General features: G+C 35.0%; 1 protein-coding gene across 1 annotated transcript in view; it reads right to left on the bottom strand.

The window, feature by feature from the left end:
* Nrk (Nik related kinase) overlaps window positions 1-20,744 on the bottom strand; it is a 136,752-nt gene extending 116,008 nt beyond the window's left edge. The window contains exons 1-2 of the mRNA XM_042688214.1: window positions 20,612-20,744; window positions 12,739-12,804 (exon numbers count right to left, since the gene is read on the bottom strand). Of these exons, the coding sequence (XP_042544148.1) occupies window positions 12,739-12,804; window positions 20,612-20,668 (123 nt within the window). The 5' untranslated portion in view covers window positions 20,669-20,744. The remainder of the gene's footprint in view (window positions 1-12,738; window positions 12,805-20,611) is intronic.
* Window positions 20,745-21,082: the final 338 nt, after the last annotated feature.

The raw sequence follows: 21,082 nt of genomic DNA, 5'->3' as shown, positions 1-21,082 counted from the left end.
TTTTCTCTAAAGAAATTTTACCTTGTGTAAATTAACTGGCAATATTCTAGAGGATTTCTGTAAACTCTCCAAACTCAACTTAACTATCACTCACAACACTGCCAAATCCCAAAAAGTAGAGGCAACTGGTGGAGGTTTTTCTAAAAAGTTCTGGCCTCATACCATAGTATCCTATCTGAAAAGCCTTAGGGCAGGAGGTTGACAGTGAGTTATATTTCTCTAATCTCCCTCCCTTGAGTCTAGGCATTTAGATATGTTTGAGAAGTCTTTACCAGTATAGTGAATGCAATGCAAGAGATTCATTTTCTATTTTAGTAAGGTTGAATATACCAGAAACCCATACATTTTTGGTAATATTCATCAAATAGCCAGTCATTTAATTCTGGCTATATATTTTAGGGTGGGGGGAATGATGGTGGTGGTGGTAATCAATAAAACCAGTTTTCACATTGTACTGGCTGGAATAAACACAGGCTCTGCTCACTACAAATATCACCAAACTATTTTACACTGCTTTCACCTTTCTATTCATGTTTATTACTTCTTCCTTGAGTGCATTTGAAGAGCAGACCCTTCTGCCTCTTACCAAGCATGATGCAGTTTTCAAGCATGAAAGGGCATAAATCCATCATCTTCATGTGGTGATCAACTATCCTGGATTGATTGGCCTCCAAAAACGGGAAAAGTTCGTGTGAGTGAGTGTGTGTGTGTGTGTGTGTGTGTGTGTGTGTGTGTGTGTGTGTGTGTGTGTGTGTGTGTGTGTGTGTGTGATAGGGAGGGAGAGGGAGTGGAGGGAAAGGAGAGAGATAGGGACTAGTAGAGAGACATTAACAGACAGGGCCAAACCTACAATATGCGCATTACTAAAAATGTTCAGCGTTTAACATTTTAGGCCATTTAATTTCTTCTGAAAATAAAATTTAAGTTAATTAAAAAAAACCATTACAGCGGCTGAAAAGTGTGGGTAAAAGGCTCAGAGAAGCAAGGGCATTTGTAGACTTTTATTTATTTATATGTGTTTTTCTTTCCAATGGCTGCCAATTTTCCAAGTCAGGAAATATTTGTACATGTTCTAGACATCTTCCTGAAGGTATGAAGCTCTCTTGAAGCTATCCTTATACTTGGCAATGCCAATAACGCTACAGCAAACTACAGTACCCTGAGAAAAAATATACTCTTTCAAGCTTCCTAAATGACTCATTCAGCAGAAAGTAATAAAATGGCTAATATTTCCATCCTTTGGAAATATTTATCTCTACACAGTGCCACCTTTTTAAAATGGTCAGAATAGAATGTTACTTAGGTAGTATAATTTTGAAAGCCTAATCTGTCTCCAGTATTGGCTTAATAGAGTGTCATTAGTCAACCCTTTCCATCAAGGTATATTGCAGACAGCTCCTATTAAAATATGTCATTTGGGAGGAAATCGCTTTTGCATGGTTTTTGTTTGTTCCAGTATAAAGCATGCGATATATGCGATATATATCACTTTTATACCCCCATATATATCATATGTGTGTAGGGTATTATGACAGATTTTTTTCTGGATAGACCTATCTTTATCCTAATTTCTACTCAAATAATTACAATAAAAGGAGAACGTGAATGTAGTAACAGAAGATACATTAAGGAATGTACATTGAAATTATTGCTTCTAATGTATCCTCAATACCCTTGTGCGTATATGTGCAATGTACTTTACTAGGCATCTGGGGGTATAGTTGAAATAGAAATATCTGAGTCCCTTGTTGCTAAGGAAATTTGCGTGGTTCTTTTAAAGACTAATTAATTCATTAGGTATCCACTATGAACCTTATAATTGAGTTTTCTAATATCATTGTAACATTCATTTTTTTCTGACAAGGTGAGAGGAAATTGGCTGCTTGCAAAACTATTGTAGAGGTTAACCACTAGGTAAAACTCAAAGTCTAGTTCTGTTAAAACCTGCATCCCCGTGTGATCAGATCAATATAAGGAGAATTGTACTTACACAGTACACCTGGGATTCTTCTCATCTCAATGTCAAAGTCTTACTTACCATCTACACCCATCTACCTCCTCAACTCCTTTCCATGGCTGCTATCTAAACCTTCTAAGTTATAGCCACTTAGCTTCCATACAAAATTTATTCCAGTGTTTTGGGAGAAAACAAAGTCCTCTCTAAGTTTTATATAGACTAATTTTCACCCATGTTATGAGAAAGCGTTATAAAATACATTATTTTATTTTATTTATTGTTTTTGTCGGTCATGGGGCTTGAACTCTGGGCCTGAAGAGCTGTCCCTCAGGTCTTCAGCTCAAGGCTAGCGCTCTACCACTTGAGCTACAGCATCACTTCTGGTTTTCTGTTGGTTTACTGGAGATATGAGTTTCACGGACTTTCTTGCCCAGGCTGGTTTTGAACAACGATCCTCAAATCTCAGTCTCCTGCATAGCTAGGATTACAGGCATGAGCCACTGGTGCCCAGCTAAAATACATAATTTTTAAATTTATTTTAAACGTGTTTAAATTTTAAAATTCTTTTCACTGATCCTTCAGTGTCTCCCAGAGGTAGCAGTAACTGAGGAAAAGTGTCCCTAGCAATGGAGATGGTACCTTGTCTGCTAGACAACTACAGATAGGTGACAGAAAGCATTTCTTTATCTTCCCATAATGTCTTACAGAAATCTAAGTAGCAATGTGTAAGTGTTTATATACTCTAGAGCCAATGTGCTTTTTCCCAGCCACTTTGGAAATTCTATTAAGTTGTGAAAAAGAGCACTCAAGACTATATTGTTTCTGCCTCACAGAAATTTTCTAGAAGGCAAAAACATTGAACATCTTCATCACCGACCTCAGCCCACCAAGCATGGTAAGGCTGGGCAAATCTGCATGTATGGGGAGGCGTTTTTATTCTCAGTGATTTTTGTTGAATGTTTTTGCATTCTGGGTCATAATTTTTGAGACGAATACAGTATGCTAGGGTTTAGGACACATATTTACAGACCAGGCAAATTTGGGTTTGACTGTGAACCTGGGAATTTCCTAGTTTTGTGAATTTGTTCAGTAACTCAAGCTGTTAAATCTTCAGTTTCCTAATTTGTGAATGGGAAGATGTGAATACAATGGTGTCTGAGTCTTAAGGTCACATTTAGAAGTAAAGGCAACAATGAAAATTAAACACTCAAGTCATTGTAAACACTCAGTAAATATTACCCACTAAGTTGTTACTCAGTAAGTGTTAGGTCCCTGATATTACTAACTCCCAAAATGATTATTATATAAGTCCCATTTTTTTCTTCCATCAATGTATATACTAAGTAACTTAATTTTTTCCTAAGTCAAGAAAAGCTGTCCTTCTTTGAGGACTCCTACACTTGTCCTTTTTGATTATGGTGGTGTTTATGTTTTTTTTTTTTTTTGCTCTTCAGAGTTAATGATTTATACAAAATGTTACTGGCAGTGCTTAGAATATAATCAATCTTTTTCCCCCCAAGGGGACTTAGAACAATCCAACCTTCTTTTCCTAGTCATAAAGGTACTCTGCGTAAGAACAAACTCAAAAGAAGCTTTCTATTTTTCTAACACAAAGTGCATATAAGCCACCATCCACCACCACCACATTACTTCGCCAATTGAAATAACACACAATTCATCTCATATCTCACTTCCTCTTTATGCTTTGAAGAAGAGAAACATATTATAAGCTAGATGTAGGTGATCAAGGAAAAAATAAGACTGTGGGATAAGGGATTACTTATGTCTTTTCATATTTTTTGATATTTTAAATTTTATTTTGCTAATAGGTTTCTTTGGAAGAGCCTGGCTTTAAAGTTGCTCCAGAGAGATAAAATTCTAAGAACTGCCACTTTTCCTTTGATACCGAAGAGATCTATAGTGATACTTTCTGAATACAGATTTGACATCAACCATAAAATTATTTTAGATATAGATACGCAAATATGATAGAATGTTGGAAAGTTCCAAAATCAAATTACAACTCATTCTCATTTCAGGAATCTTATTTCAACCTCCTAAAGGCTATTTTGCAAAGTGTCTATTTGTGATGAGGACACAGATAACTAAATATCCGTAATAAAGTACTGTAGGATAAAGGAAAGCAAGACACTTGATACTTAAACCACTTCCACAGAATTTGCTCTGAGAATATGGCCAGAATTGTGTATCTATCTATACATGTGTTACATATATATGCAGAAGCAAAGGAAAACTCGCTAAGCATCAATTAGGTAAGCTTTAATATGTATTTTAAGTAACTATTATTCCTATGTAGAGATTTATGCTTATATTTAATAAATATTTTCTTAATTGGAGTACATTTATCTTATTATTCAAAACTCCTATGCTATACAAATTTATTAGTTTTGGACTTTTGCTTAAAAGTATGTATTTGTTTCCAAACATTAAATTTGTTTTTTTTTGTTCCTGGAACTACTTTCTATAATCAACTGGACTGTGTATCTGGGGAAATCAGAAAATGATTTTTTGTCACCCCAATGTATCAAATATAGAAGTTGAATTGTTCCACATCTATATCTGAGAACTTATCAATCAATTGTTAGGAAAGTTTAATTATGGAATCTTGGGAGCAGAAAGCCCACATATAATTTGAGCTTTCACCTTTCATTCCTCTTTCTACAGAATGTTTCTTCTTCCCTCAAGATTTATTCAGATGCAAAATGAAGTCTCATTCAGAGTCTTTGGTTCTATTCCACTGTTGGAGATATGTCATTGCCAAGGTAGAAATATTCCCTTTTTCTCCAAGGCCTTTAAGACTCAGCACTTTCCACTAATTTGGTCCCCTGAGTATCAATTTATTTAGTCTATGCAGTTTTTTCTCAACCTCACTACAAATAATTCAACCCCGGATTTGTTATTGATAAAAAATAAAACTTTTTTTGGAGTCTCATCCATCAGAAGCTTCATTAGTTTCTGTGTATCCAGGAAAAAATAACATCCCTATTTCTTCCTTTCTTTTCCCTAATCTCACCCAGTTCTCTCTCTTTATTTATATCCCATTACTCCTTTCTCAAATGTGAGATAATAATCTGATTATCATAACTAGCACCTCATAACTAACAGTACTTGGGACACTATGTATTCAGGAAATATTTTCAAATTTGTTATGGAAAGATTCAAGACAATGTTCTTTATTCAAAGGATAAAATCAATGTTTCCTATGCTAGAGCAGCCTGAGGTTTCAGAAGAAACATCAATCTTTACTTTTGAGGCACATTTTCACAAAGAAGCAATGTCACAGAAGAAGGTTGGAGCAAGAGAAAGCTTTAGGCTTGTGGGGTTACATGATGAAGACACAACCATCTAGGATGCCTATGGCTTCATTTAAGCTTCCAGCTTCAGCGGCTTAAAATATATAATGAAATACACAGTGTTATGTGCTTTATGGGCACTCAAGCAATATTTGTTGGCTGACTTAATTGAGCTATATTTGCAAAATGGCAAGGATGTGAGGAAACTTTCCTACCTAAAAAGAAAGCATTCACAGTGCTAGACATTTGGTAGGCAAATAAACAGTATAATTTCAGACTAAAAGGAAAAATACTCAACCCCCTTTCAATAGGCCTGGTGGCTAGGGCAACCCAAATGTCAGCACCATGTTTCTAAAACTTAATTTAAAATATCATAAATTGGATGTCATCAACTTTGAAGACATTTCTTTCCTTCCTTTCTGTTCTCATTCCCCGCCCAAACTTTAAATTCAGAAAATTTAGCTAATAAACCAAAATCTCACCTGCCTGGTGAGGTTTGCAAGTAAAAGCAATATACCAAGAAGTGATTTTTCAAAAAATCAAATTTAAGGGTGATGTACTGCATAGTGTTTGATGGTGTCCATCCAGAGAGTACACAATTTAGGAATTTGCTTATGAATGAAATGCCAAGCCTTCATATATCTAGATGAATCAGTTGACAACTCAGGGACAGATGACTCCTCTAATCTCTCAAGTCAGAACTTTTCTAAGTTTTGAAACAAAATGATATTGGGGATGCACTCTTCTACAAACATTTCATTGCATTCCATACCAACTAAGCATCACATGTGCTAAACTTTAGTGCCATCCATATGTTTACTATATTGCAGGTGGATTTTTCCTTTGCTTAAAATTTTCCTTTCCTTGCACCTTGTCCAGTTCGCTTTTTTGTCCTCACTTCCTGCATATGGCAATTAAGAGCAGGTGACTAATGTTAGTGATACAGAGAAGACCTTACTAAGGTCAAGGCAAACTTGTTCATACTGAAAGCCTAGTTCCTTGCTTCACTTCATTAATATTATGTTTAACAAACTAGTGTTAGATAAATAATAAATAGAATGGAGCACAGCTGCTTCCCAACTTTAGCATTGGATGTCATAGTAATAGGTATTAAGCTAAATATCATGTCTGGCTATCCAATGGTGAGATACAGGGAAAATAGAAGAATATGATGCAATTCATTTATTTGGTGAAATGGGCTATTACTCCATTTAGTAGCAGCTGATAAGTAATAATCAACTTTCACTGTGAAATACAATGAAAGGAATTATCATGCTGTTGAGAGTTAAGTATACGAAGAACATTTTATTGAGTGCCAGGCACTATGTGAAGTACTTTATCTTTGGAATTTATCTCCTCTACTATGTTCATGTTATAGTTAAGAAAATGGCCTAGGCATGTCAAGTGGCATGTGTAGGGTCACTTAGTGGAAGAGTCAATTTGCCAGCTCCCACTGTGCCACCTAAAGAGTACTGATCTTTTTCTTAATATTTCACAATTTGCCAGTCTTTCTGTATATCACTCCTTGAGAAATACGTTGTTTTCCCTCATATTACTGAAAAATGAGCTCCCACCTAGGTTCTTTTTGCAAATATGGCCTTGCATGGCCCAATACTAAAATGTCCTCCAATTCAAATTACTACTCATGAGCTATGAGACTAGTAAAGAGGAAGCAATATTTTCTAACTCTACTGAGGAAAAAAGGAAAAGTAGTATTTCTCTCTCTGAAAAAGGAGAGAAAAATCCCCACAATTTCAAATGGAGTTTGGATTAGCAGGAATTGTAAGAGGGTGGCAGAGGATAGGTGTCTTATTAGAACAAAAAGGTTTGCAATGTGGAGGGAGACTCAGTCCTCATTTCAATGTGCACAGACATAAGCAGATAGCTGGAAACTTGCAAAAGAACCAAGCCTTGGAAACAAGCTGGAAGATATAGGAGAGACTTTTAACCAAAATAAACCCCAGCAGAGGGTGTGGTTACCAGCACTGAGAAAGCAAAAGACTCTGTGAGTCACTCTGACATCTATTTTGAATGGAATCATGCTTCCATTTTGTTGTATACATTATTTATACAGCATCTGGTACTGTTATATATAATGCATAATATACACATATGTTCTTTAAGTAATATAATATAGATATTAAAAAAATAGGCCAGTAAATCACAGAATTAAAAAATACCATTACTATTCTGACCATTAAATTCATCAAGAATTATTTGCATATTTAAACATAACTATAATCAGTATGTATATACAGAAAAAGGAATACTTAATAACACATAAAACATAGTTGTGTGCTGCTATATAACTTCATGAGCACTGCTTTACTTAGAGAGTGTTACTGACTTCTTTTTTAAAATAGCAGCAGTAATTATAGTAGAAACTACCTTTTAAGATGTATCTCTGATACATCTAAATCTTAATAAAAAAATCATGAGGTTAAGCATTAATAGCGCCTTATAAATAAGGATACTGAGAGGTTAAATGACTTGGTCAAGGTCATACTCATTAATGGCCAAGTAAGGACTGAATTAAATCTGCGTGGTTCAAAGCAGTCATTCTCCGCCACAGTATGTTATGCTTCTTATGCAATGTATATCTCTGTAAGTTTTCCCTATATTTAAAATGTATTTCATTGATTTCCAAAGTGGAAGTATTGGTGTAAAGAAGATGAACATTTTTCAAACGTTTATTATATATTCTTGAATGTTCTCTGATAGTGGAGTCAATGTACAGCACCACCATCCCCAGCCCTTTAACAGAAGGAAATTAATTTGAGGCACAATAAAAGGGGGTCAAGTCAATGAGTGCTGAAGAGAAATCTTTATGGTGTAAATAAAGCTCCAAGCATCTGTTCTCTCTAATACAGGAATCTACTTTTGAAAAATCTGCATTTTCCTTTGAATCTGAATAGGTGTCACATAAAATTCTTAGTAATTATAGATATGTACAGACTCTTGCATGCAGTAGATAGCTCTTGAAGACTCAATTAAAAAGAATTTGGATAAAGTTCTTACTTCTGGTGAGGATGGGAATGGTGAAAAGAGTACTTCTGCCACCCTAACAGGAAAAAATTAATACACAAATAACCACAACTTTTCAGTCTAGACAATAACCAATAAGCTAAAAAGAAGTCAAGCACCTATAAAGGTAGATGGGACATGAAAAGTAGATCACTATAGCTGCAAGGAGAAGACAAAGTAATCATAAAATTGGATATCAAAAATTCAATGACTTTAACTGGGTGCTGGTGGCTCACATCTGTAATCCTAGCTACTCAGGAGGCTGAGATCAGAGGACTTCAAAGCCAGTCCCATCAAGAAAACCCATGATACTCCTCCAATTAAGCACCAAAAAATTAGAAGTGGAGCTGTGGTTCAAGTAGTCTGGCACTAGCCTTGAGCAAAGAAGCTCAGGGACAGCACTCAGGCCCTGGGTTCAAGTTCCAGGACTGCCAGCAAAAGAAAATCAATAACTTTAAAAATAAATTTCTAAAGGCCTTCTGTGATGTAGCATAAGAGTACAGAATCTCTAGAAACAACAGACAAAAGTCTCTCCTCTCTTTCCCTCTCTCTCTCTCTTCCTCTCTCCCTCCTCTCTTGTTTCTCTCCTCCATATTATCAACTCAGAGAACGAATGTTATTATTTCAAGGCGCAAATATTAATTATCTCAATCTTTACTATTATATATGTCTAGCATTCAAATAGAAATTCCATGTTGCATATAAAAACAATAAATATAGCCAATTTTCAAGCGACAAAAAATCAACATAATCTGCTTCACACATGAATTAGCTGTTGCAATTATAAGAAAGAGGGTTTAGCAGAACTAGGAATGATACATGGTAGTCTTTAGTGAAAAATATGGGAAACATACATGAACAAATGAAATTTCAATAAAATTGTTAAATATTTTAACAAGCCCATTGGAGTGCTAGGAAGGTGGCTCAGTGGTAGAGTGCTTGTCTAGCATTCATGAAGCCCTGGGTTCTATTCCTCAGTACCACATTAGCAGAACAAGCTGGAAGTGGCTCTGTGGCTCAAGTGGTAGAGCGCTAGCTTTGAGCTGAAAAGCTGAGGGACAGCATCCAAGCCCAGAGTTCAGGCCTTATGACCGACCCCCCCCCAAAAAAAAAGTCAAGTGGAAAATCTGTAATGTCTTTGGGAGTCCCGTTAATTTTTATTAGTCTTGAAACAGGTGAGAGAGGAGACAGTGAAGATGAGGATGAGAAAATATGTTCCATACTAAAACACAGTAAAAATGACGGACACACAAGTGTGTATACTCACCCCCATACCCCCACACACACTCCAGAGCATCTAAGACTTGAGAGATAATATCAAATTTTCTTACACACACGGAATTGAGTTTACAAAAGGAGAAGAAATAGAATATGGCAGAATAAATATCAGAAAAGATAAAAGGTGAAGAATACCAAAAGCTGGTGAAATGTATCAACTCAGTATCAAAAAGCATCATAGAAACCCAAAGATCTTATATCCTAATGTGAGATAAATGCTCCATGAAAACATACAATCAGAATAAGAAATCATCTATATTTCATATTTAAAGTTCTAAAAAACAAAGAAAAATTTGTAAAGGCTGCTAGATTAAAAATACAAAAATATAGATTTCAGAAACCATGTCAGAGGATAATGAAGTATAATCTTTATAGTGCTGAAAGAAAAAAATAATTGTCAACCAAGATCTACACGCAGTGCAAATATTGTGCAAGAATGAGGGAGAAATATTGGCTTTTAACACAAAGCCAGATAACCCATTACTAGAAACTTTGGACTATGGGAATATTAAAAAAAGCTCTTCAAGCTTAAGTTCTTTATTACAGAAAGTTGTATCTACATAAAGAAAAGAAAATTCAAGAAATTGTTGAAGACTAACTTTAAATTTCTCTAAAAGAGTAAGTAAATAAGTTTATACTTCCACCAACAATGCAGTAGGGTTCCCTTCTGGCCACATCCCCTCCAGCATCTGTTGTTATTAGAGGTCTTGGTTATTGCCATTCTAACTGGGGTGAGGTAGAATCTCAATGTTGTTTTGATTTGCATTTCTTTTATGGCTAGAGAGGTTGAGCATTTTTTCATATGTCTATTGGTCATTCTTATTTCCTCTTCAGAGAAGTTTTTCTTTAAGTCTATAGCCCACTTATTTATCAGGCTGTTGTTTCTTTGAAGATTTGTTGTTGGGAGTTTTAATTTTTTGAGTTCCAAGTATATTTTAGATATAAGATCCTTATCTGTTGTATGGCTAGTGAAGATCTTCTCCCAACCCGTGGGCTTTCTATTGATCTTGCTAGCTATGTCCTTTGCCATGCAGAAGCTCTGCAGCTTCATGCAATCCTATTTGTCCAACCTTTCTTTAAACATAGTAAGTGAGAACAGGGAAAAAAATAACTGTAGTAAATATAGGAAAATTCAGTGACACTGAAGCAAATCAGAACCAAAACACACCAGCTGGAATGTCACATATGGTAGTGGAAGAATGTTCTTTGAAGGTAAACTGACATTAATTTATGATATATCTGGAAAAATCTTTATTTGATAGCAGTTATATGACTTTATGTATTTGTTAAAATTCAAAAAATTTAAAAGTGAATTTTGCCAACTACATACTATACCTAAATAAAACCCTGAATTTTAAAAAAGGAACGTTTCATGCATAACTTACCTTTTTTCCTCCTGATTTTCTTCTTTTTATGGCATCAAAAGTACTGATTAATGATGGTGAGAAATCACCTTCTTTCATTGTCTAATCTTATTTTGGCATCTTACCTTATTTCTGAGGTTTTTTCCAGAATTTAATGATGGTGAAAGTTTTATACCTTCAACTCACAATAAATACACACAGATATATACACACACATCAGGAATTGAGATTATAAATTTATCTGTCTTAAAGAAGTGAAACTTTATTCTAAGACTATGCATAAGATGTAGTTATCAATAACAAGTTAGCAAAGTTGACCAATGTTAACTAAACAGTATGGAATGTACCTGAGATACTGTAAAAATATATTTGACAAATATCACTATTTATAGCTTCTTAATTCTATTAATAGGTAAGGCCAAAATGGTTTGACAAAGTTTCCTCATTAATATTCATATTCTTTTTGAAAACCTTTCTGCTAATACAAACTATCTCCATACTATTTGTATTGTTAAATTCTATGTTATATGCCCTTATATTCAATGTTTTAAAAAATGCCTCATCACTCCAATCTGGGTAGATAAATTAGGAAAACAGCTCTTGGAATCTGTAGCCTCAAAGGTGCCATTCTTGGCAAGCAGAAACATCCTTGTGTATTTTATGCACGTTTTTATATTTTATATAACATATATGTATATATAAAACATGTAACATATATGGTATGTATTATATATAACACAAAATGCACACATATATATGTACATACATAGGTGTATATATTATGATTGATGGACAGTAAGGTCAGACTAGGGACAGTAAACTTAGTTTTACAGATCAGACTGGGGAATGAGGAACACTACACTTGTATAGAACTTTATACTATATCAGATTGAGAAAATGTCAGATTGCTTGTGAAGGGTGATAAGTCTACTGAAGCACCTTTATCCCATACCAGCCCTGACCTCTGTCTAAAGTATACTAACATTTTCTTCTATCATGCCATTGCTTGATTATTTCATACTTATCTTCAGGGTATCAGTTTTACTGTTACTTTCCACAGAGCAGGAAATTAACATAAACCTTACAATCTAAATAAAGCTCTCCCTATTCTGTGTTTTTTTATTATCGAGTGTTGGTAAGGATAATATAACTGAAATAATATAACTACATGTGCTCTTATGTAATGCATACTTAAACGCTTATATATTTCTAGATTCTAACTTTGGAAGAGCTGGAATCTAGTGTGTTTTATTCATCACTTTATTTCCAGTGCCTGACATACCATTAGTGTTTAATATATAATCAGTACATAGAGACATTGATCTTTTGTTAGATTCTTCAACAAACCATCATATATTCATATACAGAGTAAGATATAGAACATTTAGAAACTTTTCCTTTTTATAGCATTCAGTGTAAGTTGAACATGGACAATTAGAATCGTTTGGATATAATTTATAGTATATACTGATATACTATATAGTATATATTATATAGTATATTATATATTAAGTTACATTTTTATTTGAGTATATCTTACTTGGATTAGTTTTCTTTTCATTAATTGCATTCACTCTGTCCCTTCATTAGTTTTTCACTAATAATTTTTAGATCTTACATGAATTCCTTTCGCAATAATCAACAATAATTTTTACAGATGTTAATGAGCTATTTTAATTTATTTAGTATCTCAAAGTGAAAAGCCACGTTTTGGCATTTTTTGATTTGCAGTGTGGGATTTCTGACTTACAATTATTGTTACTAGAAAATGAAGAATGAAGAAATCTTCTAAATCACTTACCAAATAGATTCTTCCATAAGTACCAAGGCCAATGGTTTTGTCTAGTGAGAATATTCCAGTTGGATCCTGCAAAAGTAGAATAAAAGCTATTATCTTACTTGAGAAAATACCAATTTGCCTTAGAAAGTATGTGTCATTTCTGAAAAGAATTGAAATGTTACAATCATCAGAAATGGTGGAATGGGCATTAAATATTGTGTATTCAATGATCTCAATACTATAAAACACATATGATTACACAAACTCATGCAATTTAAAAGATAATTAAAATAGAAATAAATTCACTTACTTTCTATTGAAGTACTTTTTTAATATTCATTTTCCAGTGCTAACCAGACAGGCAGGAAGTTCAACATTCAACAATGAGGACTAGATATTGCATCTAAAACCTAGATACCTTGTTTATATTACAGAAACTCTTAAAGAGATGTTGACTCTATGTATGAATCACAAAGCACAGATAATGGCATGAAAAACATCATTAAAAAGTAAGATAGTGTTGGATTTATTGTTTTCAGAACTGGAGTCTTTTTTCCAAAGGCCTTTATTATTTTTGTGATTAATGTATATTGATTACTCACAGTGAAGATACTGATTGTAATATGTATGTATGTATAAAATGTACTTTGATCATAGCTACCCTCTTTATTACTGTTTTTTAATCATCCCAATTCCTATTTTCTAAAATGTTATTACAAATTTTAATATGATTTCATTATGTCCTTTTCCTTTTTCCTTTTCTTTTTGTTGTGCTGGTCCTGGGGCTTGACCACAGGGTCTGGGTGCTGTCCCTGAGCTTCTATTGCTCAAGACTAGCACTCCACCACTTTTGAGTCATACCTTCACTTCTGGTATTTTTAGTAATTTATTGGAAATAAGAGTCTCATGGACTTTCCTGCTTAGGCTAGCTTTGAAATGGGATCCTCAGATTGAAGCCTCCTGAGTAGTTAGGATTACAGCTGTGAGCTACCTATGCCTGGGTAATTATGTTCTTTTTATATGTGCATATATGTATATATAATTTATATGTACATATTTTATATATACTTCATATGTACATATGAAGACTTCACAGTAGTACACATAAAGCATGCACATGTAAAGCATAAATATAAATGAGATTCTCATTTATTTCTTAAACATTTATCTTCAATTAAACATAATCTTTGCATTGGCCTTTGCATGGCATGAGTTGATCTTTCTTGACACTTAAGCACAAATGACATCTTAATAAACACATATATTTATGGAATCCTAAGGCTTCCATATTCATCCCCAAGCATTATTTCCTTACCTTTATATAGAGAAATTATTTTTCTGTTTTTCACAAAACATCATTTCTTGAATTGTATCACTGTTTGACCTCAGACACTTTTCTTTATTATTTCATAATGAATTTTCATAATTTTAGCAACACTTATATGAGGCATGAATATACCAGATGGCACAAACAGTGGCAAATAGTTGGCAATTCACATTATTTATAGAACACAAATGCTTAATGTCAAGAAACATTTTTATCACTCTGACAACTGCAAGCTAAACAGAAAAAATATTAAATATTTGTAACATGTATGGGTAAAACTGTACATTCTTTTAAAATGGCATGATAGTTGGTTTAATCTAGCAAATCTGTCATAGGAAAATGACACATCAGGGATTACGTCAGTCAACAAGTGTTAACTGGGTGGAAAGTCAGGAGACTTGATTGTTACCTCCAGCTCTGCCATTAATTAACTATATGACTCTAGGTAAGTTATAAACTTTCTCTGGAATTCATTTTTCACTTGTATGAAATGAAGCAATTGTGTTGGTGATTTGCGAGCTCCAAAATTCTGTAGGAAAATATCAGATTCTACCAGTCTAAAAATCAAGTGTTCCCACTAGGCCAATAGAACTATTAGTAAAGCAGCCAGCCACCCAGCAACTTGCTTTCTTAAAATGCTCTAGAAAGTTAATGTCACAATAGATAAAGGTATAATTATAAGCAAATAGGTCAAGAAATACACTTCCAATTAAAATGTGAAAGTTATTTAAAATGACAGTTTTAAAATCTAGGGAATTAAAGTAGGTTGAGTGCCCTTGCTACTATGCCTACCATTTTTTATATAACTCATTGAATGACTTGTGAAAATGTCAGTCAATAAAGGAGCCACGAAGGTCTACCCTAAAGACCTCATAATTTTAGCACATTTCTTTGAAGAATACCACTGGTAGATTTATTTTATACAGTAGTAATTAAGGAGAAACAGCCTCCAGTTACATTGAAAACAATCAAATATGTTAGCTGATTCCTACTGGAAAGTATAGTTTGCACTGCATTCAGGTGAAAAAGACAGATTAGGGATTTACTGTAGTGTTATACAAGCTTTATTTCTCCGCACAGTCTTAAATGTCTTTAATCTTGTTTTTTAATCCTTCACTGAGATTTGAACTTAGGCACGCAATATTGGGATAATGAAATGCCTGTGCAAATTATAGATGTCATAATTGATATGCATTCTTATTGTTAAGAAAATTAGCTTCAATAATAATCAAATTATCTTATTTCAAATAATCAGCCGTCTTAATTATTGTCATGCTCACATTTAACAGACACATGTTCTTAGAAAATATTTCCTCTTTGTAAATGCAACTCACCTTAGTATCCATATACTCATTGTTTTCATTTTCTGTGCTATTTTTAATTTCTCATTCCATGTTACTATATTTCAAGAATAAATTATTATCAAATAGAGACACTAGGAAGGGGTTTGCTAATTAATAAGTTAATGACATCTGATTTCTTACATTTTCCATTTTTATTCAGAGCAAGTCTATTCTGAGTTCCCAAGGGAGGAAGCATTGAAAAGGACTCTTTGGTTACCATGAAACTAAAGGTTCAAATCAGAGATGTCTCCATATATCTCTGTCTTCTCTAATGCCTTGCTCACCTGAGATCAGGAAACGAAAAGGGAGAAAGGGTTTCTCTAACTGTTCTAAAAATGTGGACATTATTTAAGATTTATTACATTTTGGTATCATATTTGGGTAAACAAAATAGTTGGTAAATAAGAAACTCCAATTTTGAAAGATTTTCAAAAAATTAATAAAAAAGTTAGTGATAAAATATTATGGAACCAAGAACTGCTAAGAAAATATTTCTTCATTTGTCCTAACTTCTTACGCATCTAAATTGTTTCCTACAATTTTAAAGCCCTAGTCTCAGAATCCAGAACTATTTCTGTCTTCTGAATTCAGGAGGAGAGGGAAAGAATGAGCACCTGGATGACTAATTTTAGTAAGGGTGGGGGTAACAGGAAGAAAAAGAACCACTAGAAGGCAGTGTTTACTGGTCAAGTGAAAGATCTTCAAAAGCTGTCTGATCCACAAAAGCAAATATGGCAGATGTTGAGGAGAAAAAGGAATTAATAAATACTTAACCAGTAATAAACTTCAAATTTAGGATGTTAAGAATGAGGGAACAAAAGGGTGAGAGTCAGACAACAAAAGGAAGGAAAGATTACATAGCACAGTACCTTGAAGAGGATTTTGCAGAGGCTTTTCTCTTTTTTTTAATATTAGAATAAAAGAATTTATGGAGAAAGACACTCAGAATGGTAGAAATGGTAGTAGAAAAGCTAGAATGAGATCCAGAGCAGAAATGGGCTTAAAAATAGAAAGTTTAGAAAATCCCTTTCTCCATACATGAGAATGATCTGGGGAATCCTGTTTGTTTTTTTTTTTTAAAGCAAACAAACAACAAAAAATTAAAAATCTCCAGATTTCTTGGGCCTCACATAAAATTGTGAAATCAAAATTTCCTGAGATAAATCTCTAAGATCTCCAGATGATTCTTGATTCTCGTGTACTCTTTTCTTCCTGCACTAACATGAAAAACACTACTCTTAAAAACTGGGGGAAAATAATTTTAAAACAACAGATTGAAGTACAATGTCAACCTGAGGAGATAGTCTTCTTATAATGGAAGACATGGTGAGTATTACTGTCTTGGTGGACTTGAAGGTAAAAACTGCTTTTAAACAAGCTAAAAACTTGGTAAAGTGGGAAGTTTCCCGTGTCTGAATGCGGAAATCTGATTTCATTCTAGTTGTGGAAGATTAGGAAAGCTGGCAGTTAAATTTAAATACAAACCTAATGTAATTCAAATATAGTTTTTGGGATCAAGTACTATTTCAGACCACCTCTGCCACTACTGTCCTCAAAGCCTGTCTAATCCTGACCCCAATATAGATTAAAACTATACATGGAGGTGTCAAATATCATGGCCACAGTCGTGAGGAATGTCACTGTCATATTGGACACATAAGGCAAAAGGAACATTCATAGTGAAAAAATACCAGATTTAGAGAGGGAAGAAATAGTTTCCAGTCTCAGAAATTGTGTGACACAGGCTTGCATGAGGGACTTATATACAATTATATAATGATATGTATATATTTTATAGATGTATAATATACATTCAGAATATTTTACATCTTATATATGTATAATATATATTTAGATATTTTGTATGTTATATATGTATAATATATATTTAGAAATTACATATCTAACACATATAAACTATATAAAGTATATGTGATATATAAATTATATATATAAATATAGTGTATTTATGTATTTATATATGCATACATTTAAATGTGTATATGTGTATGATCACAGATACCTCCTAGATATGGCTGACAGATAAGGTGAAAAATATACACATACAATATACACACTTACAATTAAAGAGATATATAAAAGCATAAAAATTTGCAATTCTGTTGTCAAAAACGAAGTAGAAACCATGAATCTCAACATTTCTTTGTTTTTCACCTATAGGAAATATTTATTCAGCTGAAAATCAGGAAAAATTATAGCAACCTATTAGTTAGCTTGCTGGAATTTACCCAGTTTGTTAATAATTATGTTGGATCTGTTCTTTTGTGCCTCTAATTTTAGAGCATTAAGCAATGTTTTATAATTATTCAAAAATAAAATTTAAATTGTTAAATGATACAATTTTCCACCTTTTTTGCTTCTTCAGCTTTCATTCTTGCTTGATATTTATTGCATTATCTATGTAATTTTAAAATATCACAATTTTCCACCACTTTCATGAGATAGGGTTTTGCTATATCTACACTGGCCTGGAATTTATTATGTAGCCAGTTTGGCCTTGAACTTATGTTCCTCCTGTTTCAACCCACCACTGCTTTTTCTAAACTCAAATTAGCATAGTGAACTTGCTTTCTATAAAGACTTTTACTTATTTTTTTTAGTCTTACACTCATTTAACTGGCTAGTGAAGAGAACACAATGCATCAATGTTAAATTAGATCCATATTTAATTATACCTCCATACACCACAAGGTCCCCCAGTCCCTTCCAGAGCTGGGAATCAAACCTAGGAGCTTGCATATGCTAGGGAAGTGCCCTACCACCACTGAGCAATAACATTAGCTCTATAAAATGCTTTTTAATCAGTTTGACAGCTCAAAGTTTGAATCTCCACTCATTATCTGGCTGCTGTCAACTTGTTACAGTTAGTAGTGACAGATGCCAATATTCTGACCTTCACATTTGTCCTATTGAGAATAATTATTGTAAGGAACAACTTCCTATGCAATTTTCATTTGCTATATTATCTCTCCAAAAGGCAAACTTCTACCCAACTTAGATGTATATTCATCTCATTTACTTTTACTTCTTCAAAGGCTCAGGAAGTAAGTTAAATGTAAAGAAATCCCAAATTACTGAACTATACCTCAGTGACAAAAGCAAACAGGACTTTCAACATCTGTAAATATTAGACTTAAAGAAAATTCTAAAGCATATGCTAATCTTTTGCCCTTTGGGGGTTAAGATTTGCATTTTTGGACACAGGGGGTAAGAATTACGCATGATTTCCTTAGAGAGTGAAGACAAAATGGTTCCTGAATTAAATATAAGAAATTTAAGAATTTTCAGAAGCTAAGGACTTCATGCGACTTTTATGATATTTGTAAAAGAAGGATAAATATCATTGGTTTGATTTCTCTGATTCACTCTACATTGCAGACTAGTTTTATCTTTCTCTCCTTGCCCCCCCCCCCCCCAACTGAACTGCATTGTAAATGGTGAGGGTTTTTTGATTATCTCATAGGCTCTCACCAAATTTTTATGACCCAGGCTATGGCTCAGTTAGTGAGTCTGGGCCATTTCCCACCACTTTTTTTGTGGCAATAAAATTTTTACTTATTTTTCTTCTTGGGCTTGGAATTCCCTGCCCTATTATTTCTATGAGGTCTTTCCCATTCCTGTTAAGTCATTTTTAGAAAGCAGTTTATTTCAGTTTGCCCATGTGTGGTTTCACATATCTGCCCTGGTTGCTTCCCCTTCCTTTCTCCCCATTATATTCATATAATGTTCTAGGAGGGTAACATTTCATTCTTTGGTTTTACACTCTTACTTGGAAGCAAGTTTAGTTTGAATATAATAATTCTGTTCAGAAAGGAAACCACCAATTGAGGCCTCCATATTCTAGAAATCTCATTGGAAGCAAACGAATTCGAGTGCATGCGACCTGGAAAATGGTTTCATTAAAACACAAAGTCCTGTTACCAGACTTTATGAAGCTGCATTAATAAAAGAAACACTAGTAATTTGTAATTCGACTCATTTGTATTGAGGTTTGTTTTTTTAATGGCTAAGAACCATATGCCCAAATGTTACCCATGTTCATCACCTATTCACACAGACCACTCTGGTGTAAAATTATGAGTAGAAGTGAGGGAGACAGGTGTTTGTCATTATAAAAAATATAATCTGTAAATATCAAATATGGGTAAAATTAAGGCAAGGCGATTTTGAATAGTCCTATAACCTCGAGGTTAATATTTAGCTTTTCCCAAAGCAGGCTAGCCACTGCCCTGAACTACAGATGCCTGGTGATCATTCCAGCAGTGTGCCTGCATATTTCCCTTTTGTAGAGTCCAGGGGGCCTTCGCATTCAAGAGAGGGTGCAAGTGAAATGCCAGTCTAAAAAGGGAACTTGAAAAATGGATTTGGGTGGTGTCCAATATCAGCTAGAAACCAGATGCCAATGAAATAAATGGCGTTGCTACAATAAGAATTCTGCTAATAAAGATAGTGATAATATCTCACCCATTGATTACCACTGTTGAAAAAAGTTAAGTACCAGGCAAAAGGAGAATCCGCACCGGGTAACCAGGAGAGTAGGCTAAATCTAGTTAATTAAGGTGTGCAATTTTTTATTAGAGCGGGTGTGTGAAATTCACTTCTTTCCCAAGTGGCGTCGAGTTCTTTCTGCTCCCTCATGATTAAATCAAGAACATTGTCCTGATGAGGATAAAGTTTTAGAAACCGCTGTTAGAAAGCGAGAGAGTTGAGAATTGATTAGTTTTTTTAACCTTTACCGTCTAAAAGTGAATGCCCCCCCCCACGCGAAGAGTAGACATCTCTTCTGACAAAAGAACAACATGGGCAGTGGGTTAACAGCTAATGCTCTTTAGAAGCCATGCGACCTTGCCCTTGTGGCTTCTCCTGGGACTCCTCTAGGACAGGTATGCAAGCAGCTCCAGACAAAGTCTGCTACATTAGGCAATGTCCCACTGTTTGGGGTCCCCTTGTACATCTCCGCCCCCACCTCCAATGCCTCTCACAAGATCCCTTTGGTTTTCCCAGGATTTTGCTGTAGCCCGGATTCCCAGAGGAACCTATTCCGCGTGCCCGTTTCCTGGGTTCATTCTTTGCGCCCGCCGACCCGCCCGTGGTCCCATCGAAGTCCTGGCCTAGCCCGGGTACCGTGAGTTCTGTCTCTTCCCTGGAGTTTAGAACCCACAAAAAGAGAGCACTTAGAGGGTGACAGGCATCGTCTACTTACCGGCAAGTGGCCCAGATCTGTGACCTCCTTGTCCCTCCAGCCCCCTGGTCCCGCCATGGCTTCGAGAGTCAAACGGGAGCGGGCGACTAGGCGACCAAGTGCGGTGAGCGCTAGGGAGTTAGGAGGTGGAGGGAGGTTGTGGAGTGGAAGGGAGCTGAAGGAAAGGGAGAGGGAGGGAGAAAGGAAAAGGGAACAGGGTTTGTGGCGTGGGGGAGGAGGGAAATGTGGAGAGAAAAAGTTGGGAGTGAAGTGAAGAAGCTGGAGTTGGAGAGGCGGGAAATCAAGTTAGGCTAAGGCAAGAGAGAGAGTTCCAGCGTCTTTCCTGGAGAGGAAGACGCTAGAAGGGTGCTCCGCGGCGAGAGCGCAGCGTCTGTCCCGGCAGGGTGCGCCTCTTTCTGGGTGAGGAGGGGGGCGGTGCAAGAAGGGGCCGGGGAGTAACTCGAAGGCGATTGGTCCAGCGTCACGTCGCCA

This window comes from Dipodomys spectabilis, unplaced genomic scaffold, assembly GCF_019054845.1.
Source record: "Dipodomys spectabilis isolate Male_0828 unplaced genomic scaffold, ASM1905484v1 ptg000113l, whole genome shotgun sequence".
Classification (NCBI taxonomy): domain Eukaryota; kingdom Metazoa; phylum Chordata; class Mammalia; order Rodentia; family Heteromyidae; genus Dipodomys; species Dipodomys spectabilis.
Note: the sequence above shows the minus strand (reverse complement) of the source record. Positions and strands in the feature narration are given on the sequence as shown.